The sequence below is a fragment of the Schistocerca cancellata genome, chromosome 1 (assembly GCF_023864275.1).
Source record: "Schistocerca cancellata isolate TAMUIC-IGC-003103 chromosome 1, iqSchCanc2.1, whole genome shotgun sequence".
NCBI classification, from domain to species: Eukaryota; Metazoa; Arthropoda; class Insecta; order Orthoptera; family Acrididae; genus Schistocerca; species Schistocerca cancellata.
Window position 1 is genome coordinate 549846049 of NC_064626.1, and position 19958 is coordinate 549866006.

At 41.0% G+C, this 19958-nt stretch overlaps 1 protein-coding gene across 1 annotated transcript in view; it reads right to left on the reverse strand.

Moving 5' to 3' along the window:
• Positions 1-1242: 1242 nt before the first annotated feature.
• The window catches only part of LOC126180242 (protein turtle homolog A), a 94034-nt gene continuing 75318 nt past the window's right edge, over positions 1243-19958 (reverse strand). Inside the window, exon 6 of the mRNA XM_049924679.1 lies at positions 1243-1427. Coding sequence (XP_049780636.1) covers positions 1258-1427 — 170 coding nt within the window. The 3' untranslated portion in view covers positions 1243-1257. The remainder of the gene's footprint in view (positions 1428-19958) is intronic.

Below are 19958 nucleotides of genomic sequence, written 5' to 3' on the forward strand. Positions count from 1 at the left end.
AAATACTTTTTTTTTTTTATAAAATACCATGTCAGAGAACAGAAAGACACCACTCCTAGCATAAACTTTGAACTGATCAGGACCCTTCAATGTTACACACCAATGACCCTCCCATTTCCCCCTCCCAAACGTGCCAAGGAACATAAATGCCATTTACTGATGAATTTAGCTCTACTGATGCTCCATTTATCTAATACTTGTTTATTAGCTCACCCTGTCAAGATCTCGTGGCGCTCTCCTCAATTACACACAATATTCCAGAAACTCGTATCTGGTGAACACATGTAAAATATTTTGCTGTCATGTACAAAGATGTAAAAATTATGAAATATCATTGGTATGAAACAATAACAATTAAAAACACAATAACAGTACAAGAGGCAATAAATGCACAAATATTAGGACACACAAATTGGAAGATGGACTATATGTCTAAGTGCAAATTGCATTATATCACAACCACATTCTAGATCACAACACAATAAGTTTTCCAAAGACAACCATATGAGTGCGAGTACAATTGAGAACACAGATTATATGTGACAGCAGTGTGCATCAACACTGCATTATACTTGCTATAATAGCAAATTTTAGAGTTAAATACCTAAGATTACTCATTCCAAATACACATTAAGTGAAAAATATGGAGCGTTACACATTTTTCTTGCCGCAATTGACTTCTTCTGAATGCCACACTGCCCCAAAAAAAGAAACAGAACATAAGAATAGTCTTACAACAATTCTTTGATAATCTGCCTTTTTAAGGCACACTGCACTGTTACAAAACCTTACAGAAAATAGTAAAGAAATATTAATTTTCAATGTGTGATAAATAGCTTTTCAACACAGTACTTACACCCAAACTTTGCACTAGTCTAAGTTTTTTTTTTTTTTACCATTTAATAAAGACAACACAAGATCTGGTATTTCACACATGGTCTGATCATTAGCAGGCACATACGACAGATTATATTTCATTTTTGCTGAAATTTCTTCCAGAACTTTCAACATTACTGTAAACCTTTATTACAAAATTTAGAGTAATGCAGCTGTCAGTATGGGCCATTCAGTGTAAACACTTTCAAAACAGTTATGAGAATCAAATCTTAATGACAACCAAGTCTCCCTGAATGGCAACACAATTTTGAGCCAATATAATATACCTGATATAATTTTCATTAAATTTCAGTGTGAGTCACTTCACAGAACTTTTCATTCTGAGAGGTCAGAGAAAACTGTTGAAAGTCAATGCTACTATCAAACCCTTATGGGACGTACAATGGTGTTATTATTTATTCTTGTCGTGGCTTGATTATTGGAATTTTCATCAGGCTCTATTTCTTCCGTCCGGGCATCACCATCATAAAATCCTGGATTAAGTATGATGTTTGGTACCAGCTCTATTATTTCTTGCTCGTCTCGATGAACTGAAACATTTATTTATCCAAAACATAATGACTATTTATAATTATCACTGTTATATCTACAAGCATGTGTTTGTGAAATAAAAATACACACTCCATATTCAGATGACAATAGAATGTATTGTTGACACAGTTCACAATACCTGCCATATGTAAAAACAACAACTGGTGCTGATAATCTGTCTTAAAGAGGAAAATGCTGTACTACATGAACAATATAACTTGGCATACTGTGTGGAGGATGCTGTGAACAGGGCAACTGGCAGAGTCTGTTAACAGCTGCTCTCACCACCCCTATGTGGGGTGCCAAATTACATTCTGCATGTAGTAGGTAGTCAGTTTCATGTTTAATAAATTATAACTGACACTGAAGAGGATAATTTTTTTACCAGCAACTGAAACAAGCCAACTTAAATGACACAGACATTAAAAAAAGGACTGAATTTTTGAGTCTTTAGATTTTTAAACAATTAATCCCCTATGAGAAAGGGAAGTATATGATAATGAGACATACAGGGGAAACATGAAGGGAAAAACTCAGCTTCCACCTTGCATTATGAGATTTACATGTAGGCTGGAATAATAAGCTAAAATAGTAAAGATTAATTTTAACACAAAAGCCCATAATATGACTGACATTACATAAGAGAAGCAAGATCAAGTAATATTTACCAAATATTATTTTTTATCTTGTCATACCTTTTGTTACACACTTGTCACTCCTAATTTCTTGTTTTCTTTTAAATGAATTTCCATTATTTACAAAACAAATATAATTTAAAAAATATCTTTCTTTTGTGACACGTTTTTAATTTATAACTTTAATACTTCCTTTCTCAGCAAATAAGCACACAGTAAAACCCTTGATGTGACTTCTTCAAAACTCTATATTAAATGTTACATCTAAGTCTAGTATATGTGATTACCAATATATTACTATTATTTAGGTAAGAAATTATATAATTTTGTCAGATTTATGTTCCTTCTGTAATTATGTCTCAAAAGTATGAAAGGAAGGGTGGTTAGAGTAGAGAAATCTATCAAAACACAATTTCAGTTGCGTACAGAAAGGGAAGGATTTTGGCCATGGCCTTGTCATGCTGACTGCCATGTCCAAAATGTGAAAACTGATCCCATAAGGTGCATGGAGTCATTCTTATGTGTTATTGATTACTTTGTTTGTGATCAATATGAATAATCAAAATTAAATAAGAATTATTTTAAGAGGTAAATGAGACCAGCTAATTATTTCATGCTTTGCACATGGCGTAGAAATTTTTGGTCAAAGCCCAACTCATTGTCAACAATCAATAACCAGCATGCATTATTTCAAGCATGTTCAATTATTCTGCCCATTTTTTTTGTTATATCTGGATTAGTAAAAGTTCATGGTGCATTGTATATGATTTACATTTTATTATCAGCTACAATTACATTCCTCTATATTACAGCTAAAAATTTAGCAAACTTAGTAACTAACAACACTAAAAGAGAGTGAAAAACAAGAAATTAGGACAGGACAAGTTACAAATGAAATTTCAAATGATAGAAGTATTTACAGACCTATCAAGAAAAATAAACAAGTGGAAATCATGTTTGTTCAGCTCCTTATGATTAATAATGGTTTAAAACAAAATAAATACACAAATTATTATAATCTTAACACAATGGATTTTTTATCTTCAAAAGGCTGGAAACTAATATCTACACAAAGCACTTTCTAGCAACTTTAAACTGTGTCAATTCTCTATTTATATCAAAAGAAAATCCTAGCGTGAAAAATAATGAATACAAGACAGAACAACTGGCTGTCACTTACCTTCATGAGGCAAAGTGTTTAATACTGCCAATGGATATGCATAAAATTAAAAGAGATGGCATTATCCTAGATTTTGAAACTATGAATTCTTCCCTAAGGAAAGAGGGTGGGGTAGAGTGAGTAATGTAAGAAATGAAAGGTAAGTCATTCTGATCCCAGGACGAGAGGGACCAACCTGTAGTGTAGTTTAATAACAATATAAGTTAATTACAATAAAATGGTCCAATTTTGGAATACCAGCTGGATTTTTGCATAAACAATGTTCCCCTACCACCAACAAAACCTTTATCAGCGTCACTGTGATACATATTTTACATTAAATTCCTAAAATAAAATTATATTTCTGAATTCTCAGGACAGAAATGCTAGTGATCAACTACTGAAGCATTTGTAATAAACTACCAGGGTCTGAAACATGCCCAAACAGCAGTAGAGCTCACACAATACTACAGAAAGCTGGCCAAAACCTGAAATTGGCAGCAGTGAGATTTTTGAGCAAAATATACATGTATTCTGATAGGCTAGGCCAATGGGAAATGGAAGGATGTAATAGTTGCAATAGATAAGAAACTCATATCTACCACGACAGAAAACAGAAGCCAACCGCAAAATTGTTTGGGGAAGAGTCAGCAACACGAGTAGATACAATTTTATAACTTGGTCCATCTATTGACCACCAGATTCACACCCAGCTTTGACAGAAAACTATAGAGAAAACCTCAGCTCACTATTTTTAAGTTACCCAATCTTATTGTCATCATTAGATAATACTTTAATCAACCGCCAACTGATGAGGGTAGTTGAAGCTCTGTAAATAATGAGCATGGCAATACATCTCACTTAGCAATAGTAAGTGCCTTCCCTGAAAATTGCTTAGAACCGATTGCTCAGAATTCCACTCAAGACAGAAATATATAACTTTTAATGGAAACAAGCATGATAACTGAGCCAGCACGGTTGCCTCTCCTGTTGGGCCAGTGGTCGATTTTCCTGCCCAGTCCAGACAAGTACAGAGGGTGGGTATGCTAGTCATTGGGGGTTCCAATGTTAGGCAGGTGATGGAGCCCCTCCGAGAGATAGCAGACAAGGCGGGAAAGAACTCCAGTGTGCATTCAGTTTGTTTGCCAGGAGGTCTCATCTGCAATGTGGAGGAGGCCCTGCCAGCGGCTATAGAGTTCATTGGGTGCAACTGGCTGCATGTAGTGGCACATGTTGGCATGAATGGCACCTGCCGCTTTGCTTCTGAGGTCGTCCTCTGCTCCTTTCAGTGGCTGACTGATTTGGTGAAGGCAACTAGCAATGCACACAGGGTGCAGGCTAAGCTGTCTATATGTAGCATTGTACCCAGGGTTCATTGTGGTCCTCTGGTTTGGAGCAGATTGGAAGGTCTAAACCAGAGGCTCAGAAAGCTCTGTGACAGTATCGGATTGCAAATTTCTAGACCTCTGCTATCGGGTTGAGAATTGTAGGGTTCCCCTTAATAGGTCAGGCATGCACTACACACAGGAAGTGACTACTAAGGTAGCAGAGTACATGTGGCGTGCACATAGGGCTTTTTTAGGTTAGAGGACCCCTCCCTTGGGAGCAAAGATTATTTGCCTGTTAAATCAGCCACAGTGACCTCAGAGAATCTTGGTCCTTGCAGATCAGAGATAGAAAAGATTAATATGATTTTAGTAAGCTGCAGGAGCATCCAAGGAAAGGTCCCAGAATTAGTATCACTTACTGAAGGTTATAATGCACAGATAGTACTGCGAACAGAAAGCTGGTTGAAGCCAGACATCAATGACAATGAAATCCTGATGTCAGTGACAACGAAATCCTACGCTCAGACTGGAATGTTTATCTTAAGGATAGGTTAATCGCCAATGGTGGCAGCGTGTTTATTGCAGTAAAAAATTTGATAAAATCTGGTGAGGTTATCACTGATTCTGAATGTGAATTAATCTGGGTGAAATTGAGTATCAAAGAACGATCAAAAATGGTGATCAGATGCTTTTATAGACCACCTGCATCAGGATCTGTAGTTGTAGCGGATTTCAGGCAGAACTTGCAGAATATCATTAGTAATTTTCCTGGTCATGCCATTGTAATAGGGAGTGACTTCAACTTGCCAGGTATAGACTGGAAGTGTTATGCCATCAAAACTGGTGACAATGACAGGGAATTGTGTGACATTGTTCCGGATGTCTTTTCCGAAAATTACCTTGAGCAGATAATTAGAGAACCAACTCGTGAGCATAACGTCTTACACCTTCTGGCAACAAACAGACGTGAACTTATCAAGTCAGTTACCGTAGAGGAAGGTATCAGCGATCATAAGGCTGTGACAGCATCTATGACGACATGTCCTACAAGGAATGTTAAGAAAGGTAGGAAGATATATTTGCTCAGCAAGGGTGACAGGATACAAATTTCAGAATATCTCAGCAGTCAGCGTCAAAAATTTGGTGATGAGGGCAAAGATGTGGAGAACGAATTGAAAAAATTCAAAGGTATCGTTCAATATGCCCTAGACAAGTATGTTCTGAGTAAGGTTTTAAGGGACGGAAAGATCCATCATGGTTTAATAGCTGTGTTAGAGAAGCACTACGTAAACAAAGAGCACTTCATCTCAGATTCATGAAAAGTAAAAACCTATCTGACAAACAAAAGCTGAACAAAGCAAAAGTGAGTGTAAGGAGAGCAATGAGAGAACTATTCAATGATTTTAAAAGTATGATGTTGTCAACCAACCTGAGCAAAAACCCTAAGAGATTTTGGCTGTATCTAAAATTAGTAAGTGGGCCAAAATCATCTATTCATTCTCTCAGCGACCCACCAGCACCGAAATGGAAGATAACAGAGAGAAGCCTAAATACGGAATTCGGTCTTCCGAAGTTGTTTCAACGTGGAAGATCATAACACTGTCCCTCCTTTCAATCGTCATGCGAATGTCAAAATTGCAGATATTGAGATAACCGGTTGCGTAATTGAAAAGTAGCTACAATGACTAGCTTCAGGACCACATGAGATACCTGTAAGATTCTATAAGGATTATGCAAAAGAACTTGCTCCCCTTCTAGCAGTAATTTATCGAAGTTCGCTTGAGCAACAAAAGGTATCGTAATGACTGGAAAAAAGGGCAGGTCATTCCCATTTTTAAGAAAGGTCTTAAGACAGATTCCCACAATTATAGACCTATATCGTTTAATATCAATCAGTTGTAGAATTATGGTTGGTTGCTTTAAAAGAGGGGGGAAGGGACCAAACTACGAGGTCATCGGTCCCTTGTTCTGAAGCAAACAATGCCACAAGGGTGAGAATAAGACAACGAGACAACACAAAACAGAATGAAAGGAAAAACCACAACAATGACTGAAGGGCAACAAAAACTTAAATGAACAAAAGGGGACAAGAAAACCACAAAGAAGCAAGAAACAGGTAGAAGACGTTAAAACAAGAAAGAATGTTACCATGGCAGGCTGACCATGAAAATAAAAAGGAAAAGCCAGCCACTCTGCAACACATTAAAACCCCCATGTGCTAAAACTTAGAGCAAATGATAAAACTTACCCATTACGAATAAAACGTAAAACTAAAGCTGCTGCTGAGGCATTGTCGCCCAACACAGAAGGTGGGGTGCTGGGAAAGTAAAAAGTCCTCTGCAGAGTCGCTAAAAGTGGGCAGTCCAGCAAGACATGGACGAGCGTCATTTGTGAGCCACAGCAAAACCCAGGTGGGTCCTCGCGACGGAGCAGGTAACCATGCACCAGCCACGTATGGCCGATGCGGAACCAACAGAGAACCACAGAGTCCCTGCAAGAGGTGCGCACGGAGTTCTATCACACATTCATAATTTCGTTAATGGCATGCAGCTAGTTGTGCATACTGAGGTTATGCCGTTCCGTCTCCCAAAGCTGCAAAACCCTGTGGTGTAATTCTGAACACATGCCAGTTTCAGAGAAGCTGATCTCCATAAGCAGTTTCTGCATGGCCTGCCTGTCGGTAAGTTCATTGCCTGGGATTCCGACGTGACCTTGGGTCCAGAAAAACACCACTGAATGACTGGACCGTTCCAGGGCATAGATGGACTTCTGGATGGTCGCTACCAAAGGATGATGAGGGTAGCACTGGCCGATAACTTGTAGGCTGCTCAAGGAGTCAGTACACAGGAGAAATCACTCACCTGGGCATGAGTGGATGTGCTTAAGAGCACAAGATATGGCCACCAGCTCTGCAGTGGAAACACTGCAGGCATCTGGCAAGGAGTGCTGTTCTATATGTCCTCCATGAACATAGACAAAGTCAACATGACCATGAGTCATCGAGCCATTGGTGTAAACCACTTCATGGCCCTCAGTACATGTCGAGAATCGAGAGGAAGTGACAGCGGAGAGTCACAGGGTTAACTGAGACCTTAGGGCAATGTGAAAGGTCCAGGTGCAGCCACGGCCTAGGTGTACACAATGAAGGTGTACTTGAATGAACCTAAAATACAGGTGGTAGAGGCAAGGACTCCAGTTCGGAGAGAAGGGATCGCACACGAACTGCAATTGTAACCCTGACCTGGGCCACCGATGAGAGAGATGAACCGCCATAGGCGGGAAAAGCAGAAGGTAATTTGGATGCGCAGGAGAACTATGAACGTCTGCAACATAACTGGAGAGCAATTGCACACACCTAATGTGCAATGGAGGGTCTCTGGCCTCCACCAGGATGCTGGTCAAAAAACTTGTCCAAAAAGTTCCTGTCACTAGGCAAACGCCACAGTGGTGCACTGGGTCGAGTAAACGCAATGCTGAGGGTGCCGTCGAACCATAAACCTGATTCCCATACATAGTCGAGGCGGGATTGAATAAGGGCTCTGTAGAGCTGCAGCAGTGTAGAGCGATCTGCACTCCAGTTGGTGTTGCTCAGGCAGTGGAGGCCATTGAGGTGCTGTCAGCACTTCCGCTTAAGCTGAGAAGGTGAGAAAGCCAAGTCAATCGGGCATCGAAAACCAGTCCTAAGAATCAATGTGTCTCCACTACAGTGAGCAGATCATCAGAGATGAAGTTCTGGTTCCAGATGAACAATATGACGCCGCAGAAGTGCATAATACACGACTTTGGGGCCAAAAACTGGAAACCGTGGGCTAGAGCCCATGACTGCGCCTTGTGGACGGCTCCCTGTAGGCGCCGCTCAGCAACACCAGTACTGGTGGAGCAGTACGAAATGCAGAAAACATCTGCATACAGAGAAGGTGAGACGGACAGCCCTACAGCTGCTGCTAGACCATTAATGGCCACTAAAAATAGAGATACACTCAATATGGAGCCCTGCGGGAACCCATCCTACTGGATACGGGGCGAACTATGGAAGGCACCAACTTGACCACAGAAAGTATGAAGGGACAGGGAATTTTGGATCAAAATTGGGAGCGAGCCTTGGAGACCCCACTCGTATAATGTGGCAAGGATATGATGTCACCAGGTCGTGTCATACGCTTTTCGTAAATCAAAAAAGACGGCAACCAGGTGTTGGCATCATGGAAAAGCTATTCGGGTGGCAGACTCAAGGAACACAAGATTATCAGTGGTAGAGCTACCCTGGCAGAAGCCATCCTGACATGGAGCCAGCAGGCCCCATGACTCCAGGACCCATCCCAACTGCCAACACACCATACGTTCCAGCAGCTTACAAAGAACATTGGTGAGGCTGATGGTCTGAAAGCTATCCACATCAAGCGGGTTTTTACCACGATAAGCACCGGAATGATGGTGCTCTGCCGCCAGTGCGATGGAAAGATGCCACTGCACCAGATTCGGTTGAAGACGATGAGGAGATGTCGCTCGTAATCAGATGAGGGAAGTTTAATCATCTGACTGTGGATCTGATCTGGCACACGAGCTGTGTTGGGGCAATGTGCAAGGGCACTGAGGAGCTCCCACTCTGTAAATGGGGCATTATAGGGTTCACTGTGGCATGTAGTGAACGAGAGGACTTTCCTTTCCATCCGCCATTTGAGGTGCAAAAGGCTGGGGGGTAGTTCTCCGATGCAGAGGCTCAAGCATAGTGCTCAGCAAAGTGCTCAGCAATCGCATTTGCGTCAGTAGACAACACGCCATTGATGTTAATGCCAGGGATACCTGTTGGGGTCTGGTAACCAAAAAGACATCTGATCTTTGTCCAGACTTGGGAAGGTAACATATGGCATCCAATGGTCGAAATATTTCTCTCCCAACACTCCTGTTTCCATATTTTGATAAGCTGGCAAATGCGAGCATGGAGTAGCTTAAAGACTATGAGGTGCTCCAGGGAAGGGTGCCGCTTATGCCGCTATAGAGCTTGCCAACACTCTGAAATTATGAAACTTCCTGGCAGAGTGAAAATTTCATTCTACTCTGTAATTACCTCCAACGACTTCTAGCGACCACCAAGAGACCACCTTTCGCTGGAGGCACTCTAAAGAGCAAGGGATCATGTTTTCTGGCACATTAACGATTGTTGTAGTCACCTGCTCAGCCATCACATCGATGTCACCATGTGGGGGAGAGTCAACAGTGACCACAGAGGTGCAAGTTTCCCAGTCTGCCTTGTTTAAAGCCCATCTGGGCAAGCGTCCATGGGCCTGAAGCCAGGGCAGTGACAGGAAGATGGAGAAGTGGTCACTACCACACAGGTCATCATGTGCTCTCCAGTGGATAGATGGGGGGAAGTCCTGGGCTGCAAATGGATAAATCAATGACCGAGTAACTACGACGAGCCACACTGAAATGTGTGGTGGCCCCAGTATTTAAGAGGCACAGGTCAAACTGAGACAGTAAAGTTCGACATCTCTGTCTCGGCCAGTAAGCACGGTGCCAGCCCACAGGGGGTTACGGGTGTTAAAATCTCCCAAAAGTAGGAAAGGTTTAGGGAGGTGATCAATCAGAGCATCTAATACATTCAGCTATACTGCACCATCTGGGGGAAGATATACACTGCAGACAGCTATTTCCTGTGCCGTCCTTATTCTGACAGCCACAGCTTCAAAAGGGGTTTGAAGGGGCGCAGGTTCACTACAGACTGAGTTTAAGACATAAATGCAAACTCCACCTGACACTCGATTATAGTCACTATGATTCCTGTAATATCCGTTATAGCCACGGAGGGCAGGGGTAAGCACTGCCGGGAACAAGGTTTCCTGGAGGGCAATGCAGAAAGCAGGTGTAAAGCTTAACAGTTGCCACAGTTCAGCCAGGTGGTGGAAAAAACTGCCGCAATTCCACTGGAGGATGACATCGTGAGATGGGAAGCCATTAAACATTCAATGATGCAGTTTATGCCTCAGGGTCACCTGCTACCACCGACTTATTACCTGAGCTGTCTATATCCACTGTGTCTGAGGGTCTGCTGGATCTAGGTCCTCAGCAGATGCCAGAATTTCCACCTCATCCCCAGACGCAGAGCTTATATGTAGCAGTGGTGTGGGTGCCACTGCAATTTCCTTGGTCTTAGGGGTCTTCTTTTTGGACTTTTCTCACTGCTCCTTGGGTTTCTCCGGCTGGGAGGGCTTCACTGATTCAGTCTCCAGGACTGAGGAGGACCATGAAGCCCTACAACCAGCTGCTTTTGGGCACTTCAGCCACCGGCGGGCATCATCTTTCCCTCTAGCAGAAACCTGGGAAGGGAGTGACCCAAGGGATCCCTTCTCTGGCTGAGAATTGGGGTTGGGGGAGGGGGGGGGGGCAGGGGCGGGGGGCAGGTCTGTGCTCCCGAAGCATGTGGTGCAGGCGCAACGGGGGGGGGGGGGGGGGGGGGGGGGGGGAATTGCCCCCCACCATCACACCATCAAGGGGGGGAGGGGGGGGGGCAGGTGTAACCTTCTGACTCTGAGAGCCGACCAGAAATTGCGGAACTGATGGGGCTACAACTGTTCTTGTAGTGGTGGCATATGAGGAGGTCATAGCCACAGGATGTAGGTGCTCATATTTTCTCTTAACCTCAGTGTAGGGCAGTCGGTCCAGGGTCTTGTATTCCATGGTTTTCCTCTCTTTCTGTAAAATCCTGCAGTCTGGTGAGAAAGGTGAATGATGCTCTCCGCAGTATTGGGTGTCACCCTCGAAGGCCAAGATGAAGGCAACGGTGGCAACCATATTATCCCTCGGACTCCAATGGACGCGCCACACGAAATGAACATCTGGCCGCTCTAAACTGGCACACAGCTCATCATCAGACTGCAAAAGAAGGTCTCTGTGGAATACCCTGGACCATATTTAAACTATGTGGCATGATTGTAACAGAAACATCCCCAAACTTGTTACAAGTGAATAAAGCCCGTGACTGGGCAGAGGATGCTGTTTTTATCAAGACTGCCCCAGAGTGCGTTTTGGACAAGCCCTCCACCTCCCCAAACTTGTCCTCTAAATGCTCTACAAAAAACTGTGGCTTCATCGAAACAAAGGAGTCCCCATCAGTTCTCGTTCATACGAGGTACCGGGGTGGATAAGGTTCCTGGCCATCCTTAGTCTGAAGTTCCTCCCATGATGTGGCCAGGGAGGGGAATGATTTAGGGTCATACTTTCTTGCATTGTACTGAGACTTGGAACGCTTAGAGACTGCGGTATCTGATCACCAGCAAGTGATGATGTGGTATGCTTCATCGCGCGTCATCCGCCCTGATGCCACCCGCTCTCACCAGAGGCCCTCCCCACAGGTGCCACCTAGCCACAGCAAAAGCCAACTGGCAGGATGGCCTTTGCCAAGAGTCCCGATTCCCCGGGATGACAGGCATCTACTCCTTGGAGTTAACAGTGCAGGTATCAGCAGAGCAAACCCTGTGTTGTCAGGAGGCTACAACCAACAGGGTACATGGCAGCCCCACCACAACAGACTGGCTACTGTGCTGGATATAAGGTGCAAGGAAGTCCATGGTCATAGTTGGCGCATAAAGCGACACTGCATAGTGCATGGTGGAAAACTCACCCAGGAAGGTGTCCTCGCCCAAGAGATGGAGAGTGAGCTGGACTGCAATGCAACGATGAGAAAGTGGGCTAAAGATCTCACGGAACAATGGACACGATGCACTATGTAAAGTGCCCTTCCCCAGTTGGCTTGCTCTTCAGCAAAATTTTGAGAATGGAGGTCAAACCCTACAGTGGACCATCACATAAAGGCCGAAACGTGTGAAACTACTGTTAGTCGCCCCTTACGACAGGCAGGAATACCTCGGACCTATTCTAATCCCCAGAACCACAGGGGTGTAGAATCATGGAACATGTTTTACCTTCGAAAATGAACATCTCCTCTATAAAAATCAATATGGATTACGCAAACAGTGATCCTGCAAAACTCAGTTCTTTCTGTTCCTCCATGAGATCCACAGCGCAGTGGACAATGGCGCTCAGGTTGTTGTCCTGTTCCTCGATTTCAGTAAGGTATTTGACACCGCCCCGCATTGCCGTTTAATGAGAAAAATACAAGCTTAGGGAGTATTGGAACAGATCTGCGATTAGATTCATGACTTTCTTGCAGACAGAACTCAACATGTCACTCTCAACGGAACTAAATCGACAGAGGTAAAGTTAATATCCAGAGTACCACAGGGAAGTGTGATAAGACTGTTGCTGTTTACAATATATATAAATGGTCTGGTAGAAAGCGTCGGATGCTCTTTAAGGATATTCACAGATGATGCAATTGTTTATACCAAAGTAGCAATGCCAGAAGATAGTAAGAATTTACAGAACGACCTGCACAGAATTGATGAATTGTGTAGACTCTGGCAGTTGACCCTGACCATAAATAAATGTAACATACTGCGCATTCATAGGAAAAGAAATCCACTACTATACAACTACACTATTGATGACAAACAACCAGAAACAGCGGCTGCCATAAAATATCTAGGAGTAACTATCCAGAGTGACCTAAGTGGAATGACCATATAAAACAGATAGTGGGAAAAGCAGACACCAGACTCAGGTTCATCGGAAGAATCTTAAGGAAATGTAACTCATCCACGAAAGAAGTGGCTTAAAAGGCACTTGTTCACCCAATTCTTGAGTCTCGTTCACCTATCTGAGATCCCTATCAGGTAGGACTGATAGAGGAGATAGAGAAGGTCTAACGAAGAGCGGCACGTTTCATCATGGGATCATTTAGTTGGTGAGAGAGCATTACGGAGATGCTAAACGAACTCCACTGGCAGAAATTACAAGAGAGGCATTGTGTATCATGGAGAGATTTACTATTGAAGAAATTTCGGGGCGGCACTTCTCAGGAGTCAGACAACTTATTACTTCCCCCCACATACATCTTGCATATTGACCATGAGGAGGAAATTCGACGAATTAGAGCCAATACAGATGCTTACTGGCAATCATTCTTCCCACGCACTATTCGCAAATGGAACAGGATTGGAGGGATCAGATAGTGGAACCAAAAGTAACCTCCGCCACATAGCATCAGGTGGCTTGCAGTGTATGATGTAGCTGTAGATGTAGATTACCAAAGCACAAACAACATCTAAAACAAAGAGGACAATTTACATGCTCAGTTAATTGCATAAAGAGGCAGTAGTGTCATGTTTCAAGGAAGAACTAAAAACCTTTAGCTCTGGACATGAGCATGTAGAGGGACCAAAGCTCAACTTTGAAAAACAGCTTACCAAGTACTGGATTAATATGTAGCCAGTAGCATAGTTCATGGTGGTAGGGATAATTGATATACAGTCTCTGGAAAGACACTTCTAATGAATCTGCACAAATGGTGTAAAACAATGGTTAGATAAAAATATGCTACACAAAAGAATTTAAATGTCAGAAGAGTACTGTGTGATGCCTTCAACAACTATCATAGCAGACACTTTTGGAAGACCTCTCACAAACTCCTAACCAATTCTGGTCATATGTAAAGGCTGTCAACGCGATCAAAGTTAAGAGTCCAGACACTCGTGGGCAACACAAGAACTGGAACTGCGGACAACAAAACAAAATTTGAAGTGCTGAAATGTGAAACAAAATATTCCTTTATGAAGGAAGATATAGGAGTACAACCCTAGTCTAATTCTCACACCACTGTCAAGATGAATCACATGTCAGCAATATTGAGCAACAGCTGACATCACTAAAATTAAACAGTGTTCCAGGGCCCAATAGCATCCCCATTAGAATCTATACTGAATTTGCAACAAGAATAGCACCTTCTCTGACCATAATAAACTGTAGATCCCTCCAATTAAAACTGTGCTCCCACATTTACAAGAAAGCACATGTCACATCTGTCTGTACAAAGTTGTGGAGGGGATAGTAGATAAATTTTTGATAAGGAACTCGTGTGGAAAAGTACTGTTTGGATATCAAATAAGTTTGAATAACTTTAAGTCTCCCATTTCATGGTACGCACAACATGGAAACAATGAGCTCTGACCTGCAAGCTCTACATGATGTGCTCCTTGTCATGATCTCACTATTCATTGGACAAGGTGTATCTGCAACACATGCTTTCATGCACATGTCCACGAAACCCTGTGCACATTTGTGGAGCACCAAGTTAATCCTCTTAGTTTGTATGTGCCAGTTGCTCAGAGCCATTGTTGTAGCCAGACTATGTAATGAAGTGGGGAAATCTGTAAAAACTTTCTTGATACATGCATTTTGTGCAGCTCTACCAATGTGTACCACACCATGAAGAGGGAGATTTGAGAGTGATTCAGACTTCAAACTTATTTTATATCAAAATGGTACACTTCTGAACATGGGTTCCTTATCAAAACTTGATATGCTAATTCCCCTCTACAACTCCAAGAAGCCTTTAATAGGAATGGTGAAACACACTGTACTAAGTGTAACAGAAGTGATCCACAAACCTACCACTAAGTATCATGTATTGCATTGCTTTAGAACTCTAGAACACATTCTGCAAAACATGTAACTCAGTGTCACACTAATGCTTATCAATGAAAGTATCATCATAATGGGAATCAAATGAAATTTGTGACTGGACTGATGATTTCTTGGTACAGAGGACACAGTATATTACCTCAGATGGACAGACATAAACAAAAGTAGAAGTAACTACAGGCATGCCACAGGAAAGCATGTTAGGACCCTTACTGTTCATGTCAGATATTAATGAGTTCAAAAAAGCATATGTTTCAATAGACAGACACACACTGTTTAATATACAAGAAGATTTTAAAGTGGATAAAAAGACAAGACAGTCGATTAAACAAACGTTAACAGATACCAGTTCAAAAGTAAAACTCCAAAGCGACTTGTGTGGGAGATGGACTATCCCCAATACTGTTCAATCTTGTTCTAGATGACGGTTCTGCTAGAGACCTATATGGATAAGGCACATTTACATAATTTGGCAAAATACCAAAGTATCCAAATTTAAATACTCAGGATAAATCATCCAATCATCTGGAGTAAGTCATACAGGAAACAAAGAGAGAATCATTAAATTAGAAAAAACTTATAGAATTACATGGAAGAAGTACAATAAAAATACTGATACAGCAAAATTAAACCATGCATCACAGTAGTCAAACCTGAAATATTACATGCAAGACACACTAATCAATGTAGGTAGATTACTAACTAGACACAGAAAAAGAGGACAGGAAAAGTACTAAGGAATATTTTTGTACCAGTTTGTGTTGACTGGTTTTTTTGTCCCAAAGGAGAATGTCATCGAAATGATGAAAAACCTGAAGTGGCTGAAGCCTAGAGAGAGAGAGAGAGAGAGAGAGAGAGAGAGAGAGAGAGAGAGAAAGAGGAGGGGGGGCAGGGGGGGGGGGGGAGAGAGGATAGTGAGTGATGTGCCCGTCAACCACTCAACATCTCTGCTATACTCCTTCCATTACCTGTCATCCACGAAGGACCTTACAGCACCATTTATAGTAGAATATTAACTATGTATTCCTGATTCAATTGTCTGCTGCACATATGGTGCAGGTAGTTACACTAGGTGTCCGTTTTCTATTACAGTGTGACATAAGTGTTTTGCTGCACTTCTGACATTGTTAGTGACATAAGATGTTCACCTAGAAGTTCTGTAAAGGAAAGAACACTTTTCATTTACAAGAAATCTTCCAAAGACACACCAAGCATTACATGTCCTTCAGTGTTTTGGAGGACAAAAATTCTGCTATAATGGGAGAATCAACAAACTTTGATCCATTTTTATTTTATGAATAGTTCAGGATATCGAAATGAGGTTCTGTCATGTGATAAAAGGCAGAGGGGCATATACTTTTGCTACACAGGTACTATTCTTAATGCTTATGGCATTTGGTACACGAGTACAATGGTATAACACTTGTTAATCCTGTAATTGGAATTTTGTCACAAAAATATCCAAGAAATGATGCTCTCACATGCCAAGATCCTATTGTTTACTTGTTTGTCGAAATCTTTTCAGTTAGAAATTAGCATCTACACTCACTTGAAATAGTTTTCCTAAGCATCTTCTGATACACTAGAAGTTAGCTCACAGTCCATTTACAACAATCATAGTTGACTCTGTACCACATTGTATAAAGTTCATTTACCTTAGGGGCATAGGTCTATCTTCTTGCTGTATAGAACAATGAAGCTTAGCATGAATCAGAGTTTACACAGCAATAACTGATTCCTACTGCCTTGTCTTTCAATTTAACACACTTTTTGGATACTTCTACAAAAGGTTTCAGTACCAACAATAATGAATGTTATATCATTGTATTTACCTATTCAGGAGCTTCTGAATGACGTTAAAAAGTATACTGCACCATTTTAGGAAAAGGTATACTTGTTTTAATATTTTAATTGACACAAAAGTTACATATATTAAACATACAACAAAATTATATTTCACCCTGCCTACTTTCATTTTCCAAAATTCTCCTTTCATTCCCTTGAACCATTCATAAAATAAAAGGGGTGCAAGTCTCAAGTTGTTCAGCATGCATACATTGTCATCAGTACTGCTGTTCTCTTTAGGTCTGGCTATCATACCATATTAAGGAGACTTCAGTTCTGGCACTGCAGCAATTAAAAAGTTGTTTCTAAATTACAATGATCTGAGGACATAGAAATGAAATTTCTTGGATCATATCAAATCAGATGATGAAATATTTGAAGGCTGCTATCACAAACTTAAGTCTATGCAACACTCACATAACAACAAAAAATTACAAACTAACCTCACTACAGAGAACTATAGCAACCATTTTTTGAGTCAGGAAATGATAACTTCTCAATGAGGGCACATTAGCAATTTGAATAGCTTCTATAATATGCAACAATAGCTGTATCACATTTCTGAAGTCAAACACTGAGGTGTGTTATTACACAAACTTAACTGGATGACAAAATTTTTATGTATTCCACTCACGGCAAAACAGTCCTTTGAGTTAGAAGTTTTCTGAAACAACTATTGTGCACTATAGCTCTGGCACTGATTAACTTTTAGTAGTTACTTATTTCAGAGCCTGAAACTACACCTGGATAGAAAATGTGTGGGAGGTAGGGGAGGACAGTGGGGGGTAGGGGGGGGGGGGCAGGCAGCAATAAAGGTCATAGGATTCTAATAAACTGACTGAAGAAGCACATAGTTCAATGATGCTGAAATAAACATTATCAGCAACGATTACATGGAAAGATAACTTAAGGTATGCAAAAGTTAATATGAAAATATAAGGGCTTCTGGAATATTTTGGGCTGTTTCTACTTTTGTATTCTGGATAACCCCTTTGCTTGACATCAGGACCATACTCTACACTACCATTCACCAAAGTGTCAAAGTACAACTATAGTCTTCAGTGTTTTTTTCTCACAAAGTAAATAATTTCTGTTACCAGTTGTGGTTACTGTTTGATTTTGGCAAGCACAATGCCTTTCTAAAATATATTTTCATTTTCTAATGGTTTATGTAAGTTTAGAAAGAAGAATACAGTGTTCCACTTCCTACCACAAACTACTACTACTACTACTAATGCTACCACTCCATCAGAAATAATCTCTTACTCACAAAGTTTAATGCCTATTTGTGACTAATTGAAATGGATGGTCAAGTCAATTTAATATAATTTTCAGAAATGACAGACAGCAAACTTCTAATTATCTGGGTGCAGATTAATCAGCTTGTGAATTATTCGTCTATTTTTCTTTTTTTAAAAGAGAGAGAGAGAGAGAGAGAGAGAGAGAGAGAGAGAGAGAGAGAGAGAAGGAAAAAGGGAGGGCAGGGTAGTAATAAACCCAAAGTCTGAAGTATTCTCTTATAAATACAGTAGTGGATATCAGTACAAAGGCATGGTTATTTGCAGGAAAATTAACTTTGTTGGTTGGAATAGCTGTGCACAATGTGTATGCAACAGTATGAAATCCAGTATGACAATATATGGAGTCAAATGGTATTGAATTGGTGTCAGTAGTACAGTGTGTAACAAGACATCAACAATTCACGTGGTAGAAGATGGAGCTCAGTAAAAAGACAGTCAGCTCTGTTTGGTGTTAATGTGTGCATGCATGCCTTTACTGCAGACAGGAAACAGACACCATTAGTGACAGTGAATGTTGTGCACATAAACCATGATTGTGACATTTCCGTGCAGAAAACAATTATCATGGCGATGAAAAAGAAAAAATTGCTACATACAAGGAAACGGGACTCTCTAATCATCAAATTGCCAAGAAAAAGAACTGATCAAGTACACTGATTGATAATTTTGTCAGACTGAGCACGCCATGTGGACAGAACGGAAAATGTGGGCAAAGAAGAAAACTATCTGAGGCATAGAAAGGGTTACTTTTGCACAAGTCAAGAGCCACAAACCATTATTCTTCTCAACTTGTTGCTGATTTACAGTTACCAGTAACTGCCAGACATTTACAACAAATTTTGCCACATGACACAAGAAACAAGTGCAGAAATCCACATTAAAACCCAAATATAAACAGGCTAGATTAAAGTTTACTGAAAAACATATGTCATGAACTTCAGAATGGGATAAAGTGATGTTCAATGATGAGAAGACGTTTAATTTAGAGATGGGCAGGATGGATTTCAATATTATTGGATTTTTTCAAAGAACCAAGCGGCAGGTAAGAATGAGGAGTAATTTAAATGTGAAAGTGTTATGATTTTGGCAGCCTGCTGCACTAAAGGTAAATCATGCATTGCTTGGATGAACACTAGAGTGAACTCTATGTACAACGAAATGCAGAAACAGGATTTGTTAGAATGTATGAGGATCTAGGGGATAAAAGTCTAATGTTTTAACATGGTAAAGCATCTGTGTATGGTTCTGTTACAACCAAAAAGTGGTTCAAATGTATAGGTATAGATGTCTTGCCCTGGTGTGCACATAGCGTAGACTTGAAGCTCAATACACTTGCAAGGCATGTTTATTGTAATGAAAGGTAATTTGAGGCTGTGCATAAGCTGAAAAGAGCGATATATGAAGATTGGGCGACAATCTCACTGCTAAAACTATACACCCTAATGAAATCTATGCTGAAGAGGATTTTTGAGGTAATTAGGAGGTTTGTTTTGAGGCAGTTAGGAGGTATGACAATGTAATAACAATGAAATAACACAAGTGGACACTTCCCATCCAGGAGATCCAAACTCCTTATATTATTATTCGTGTTATGAAAGAAAATTTTTAGATCTGTTACAGCTGTTTGTGTCTTATATATATATATATCTACTACTTTCATAGTAAATTCGATACATATACGCTTCAGACATTTTACACTGATTTCCACTACTATAGTTCTTTA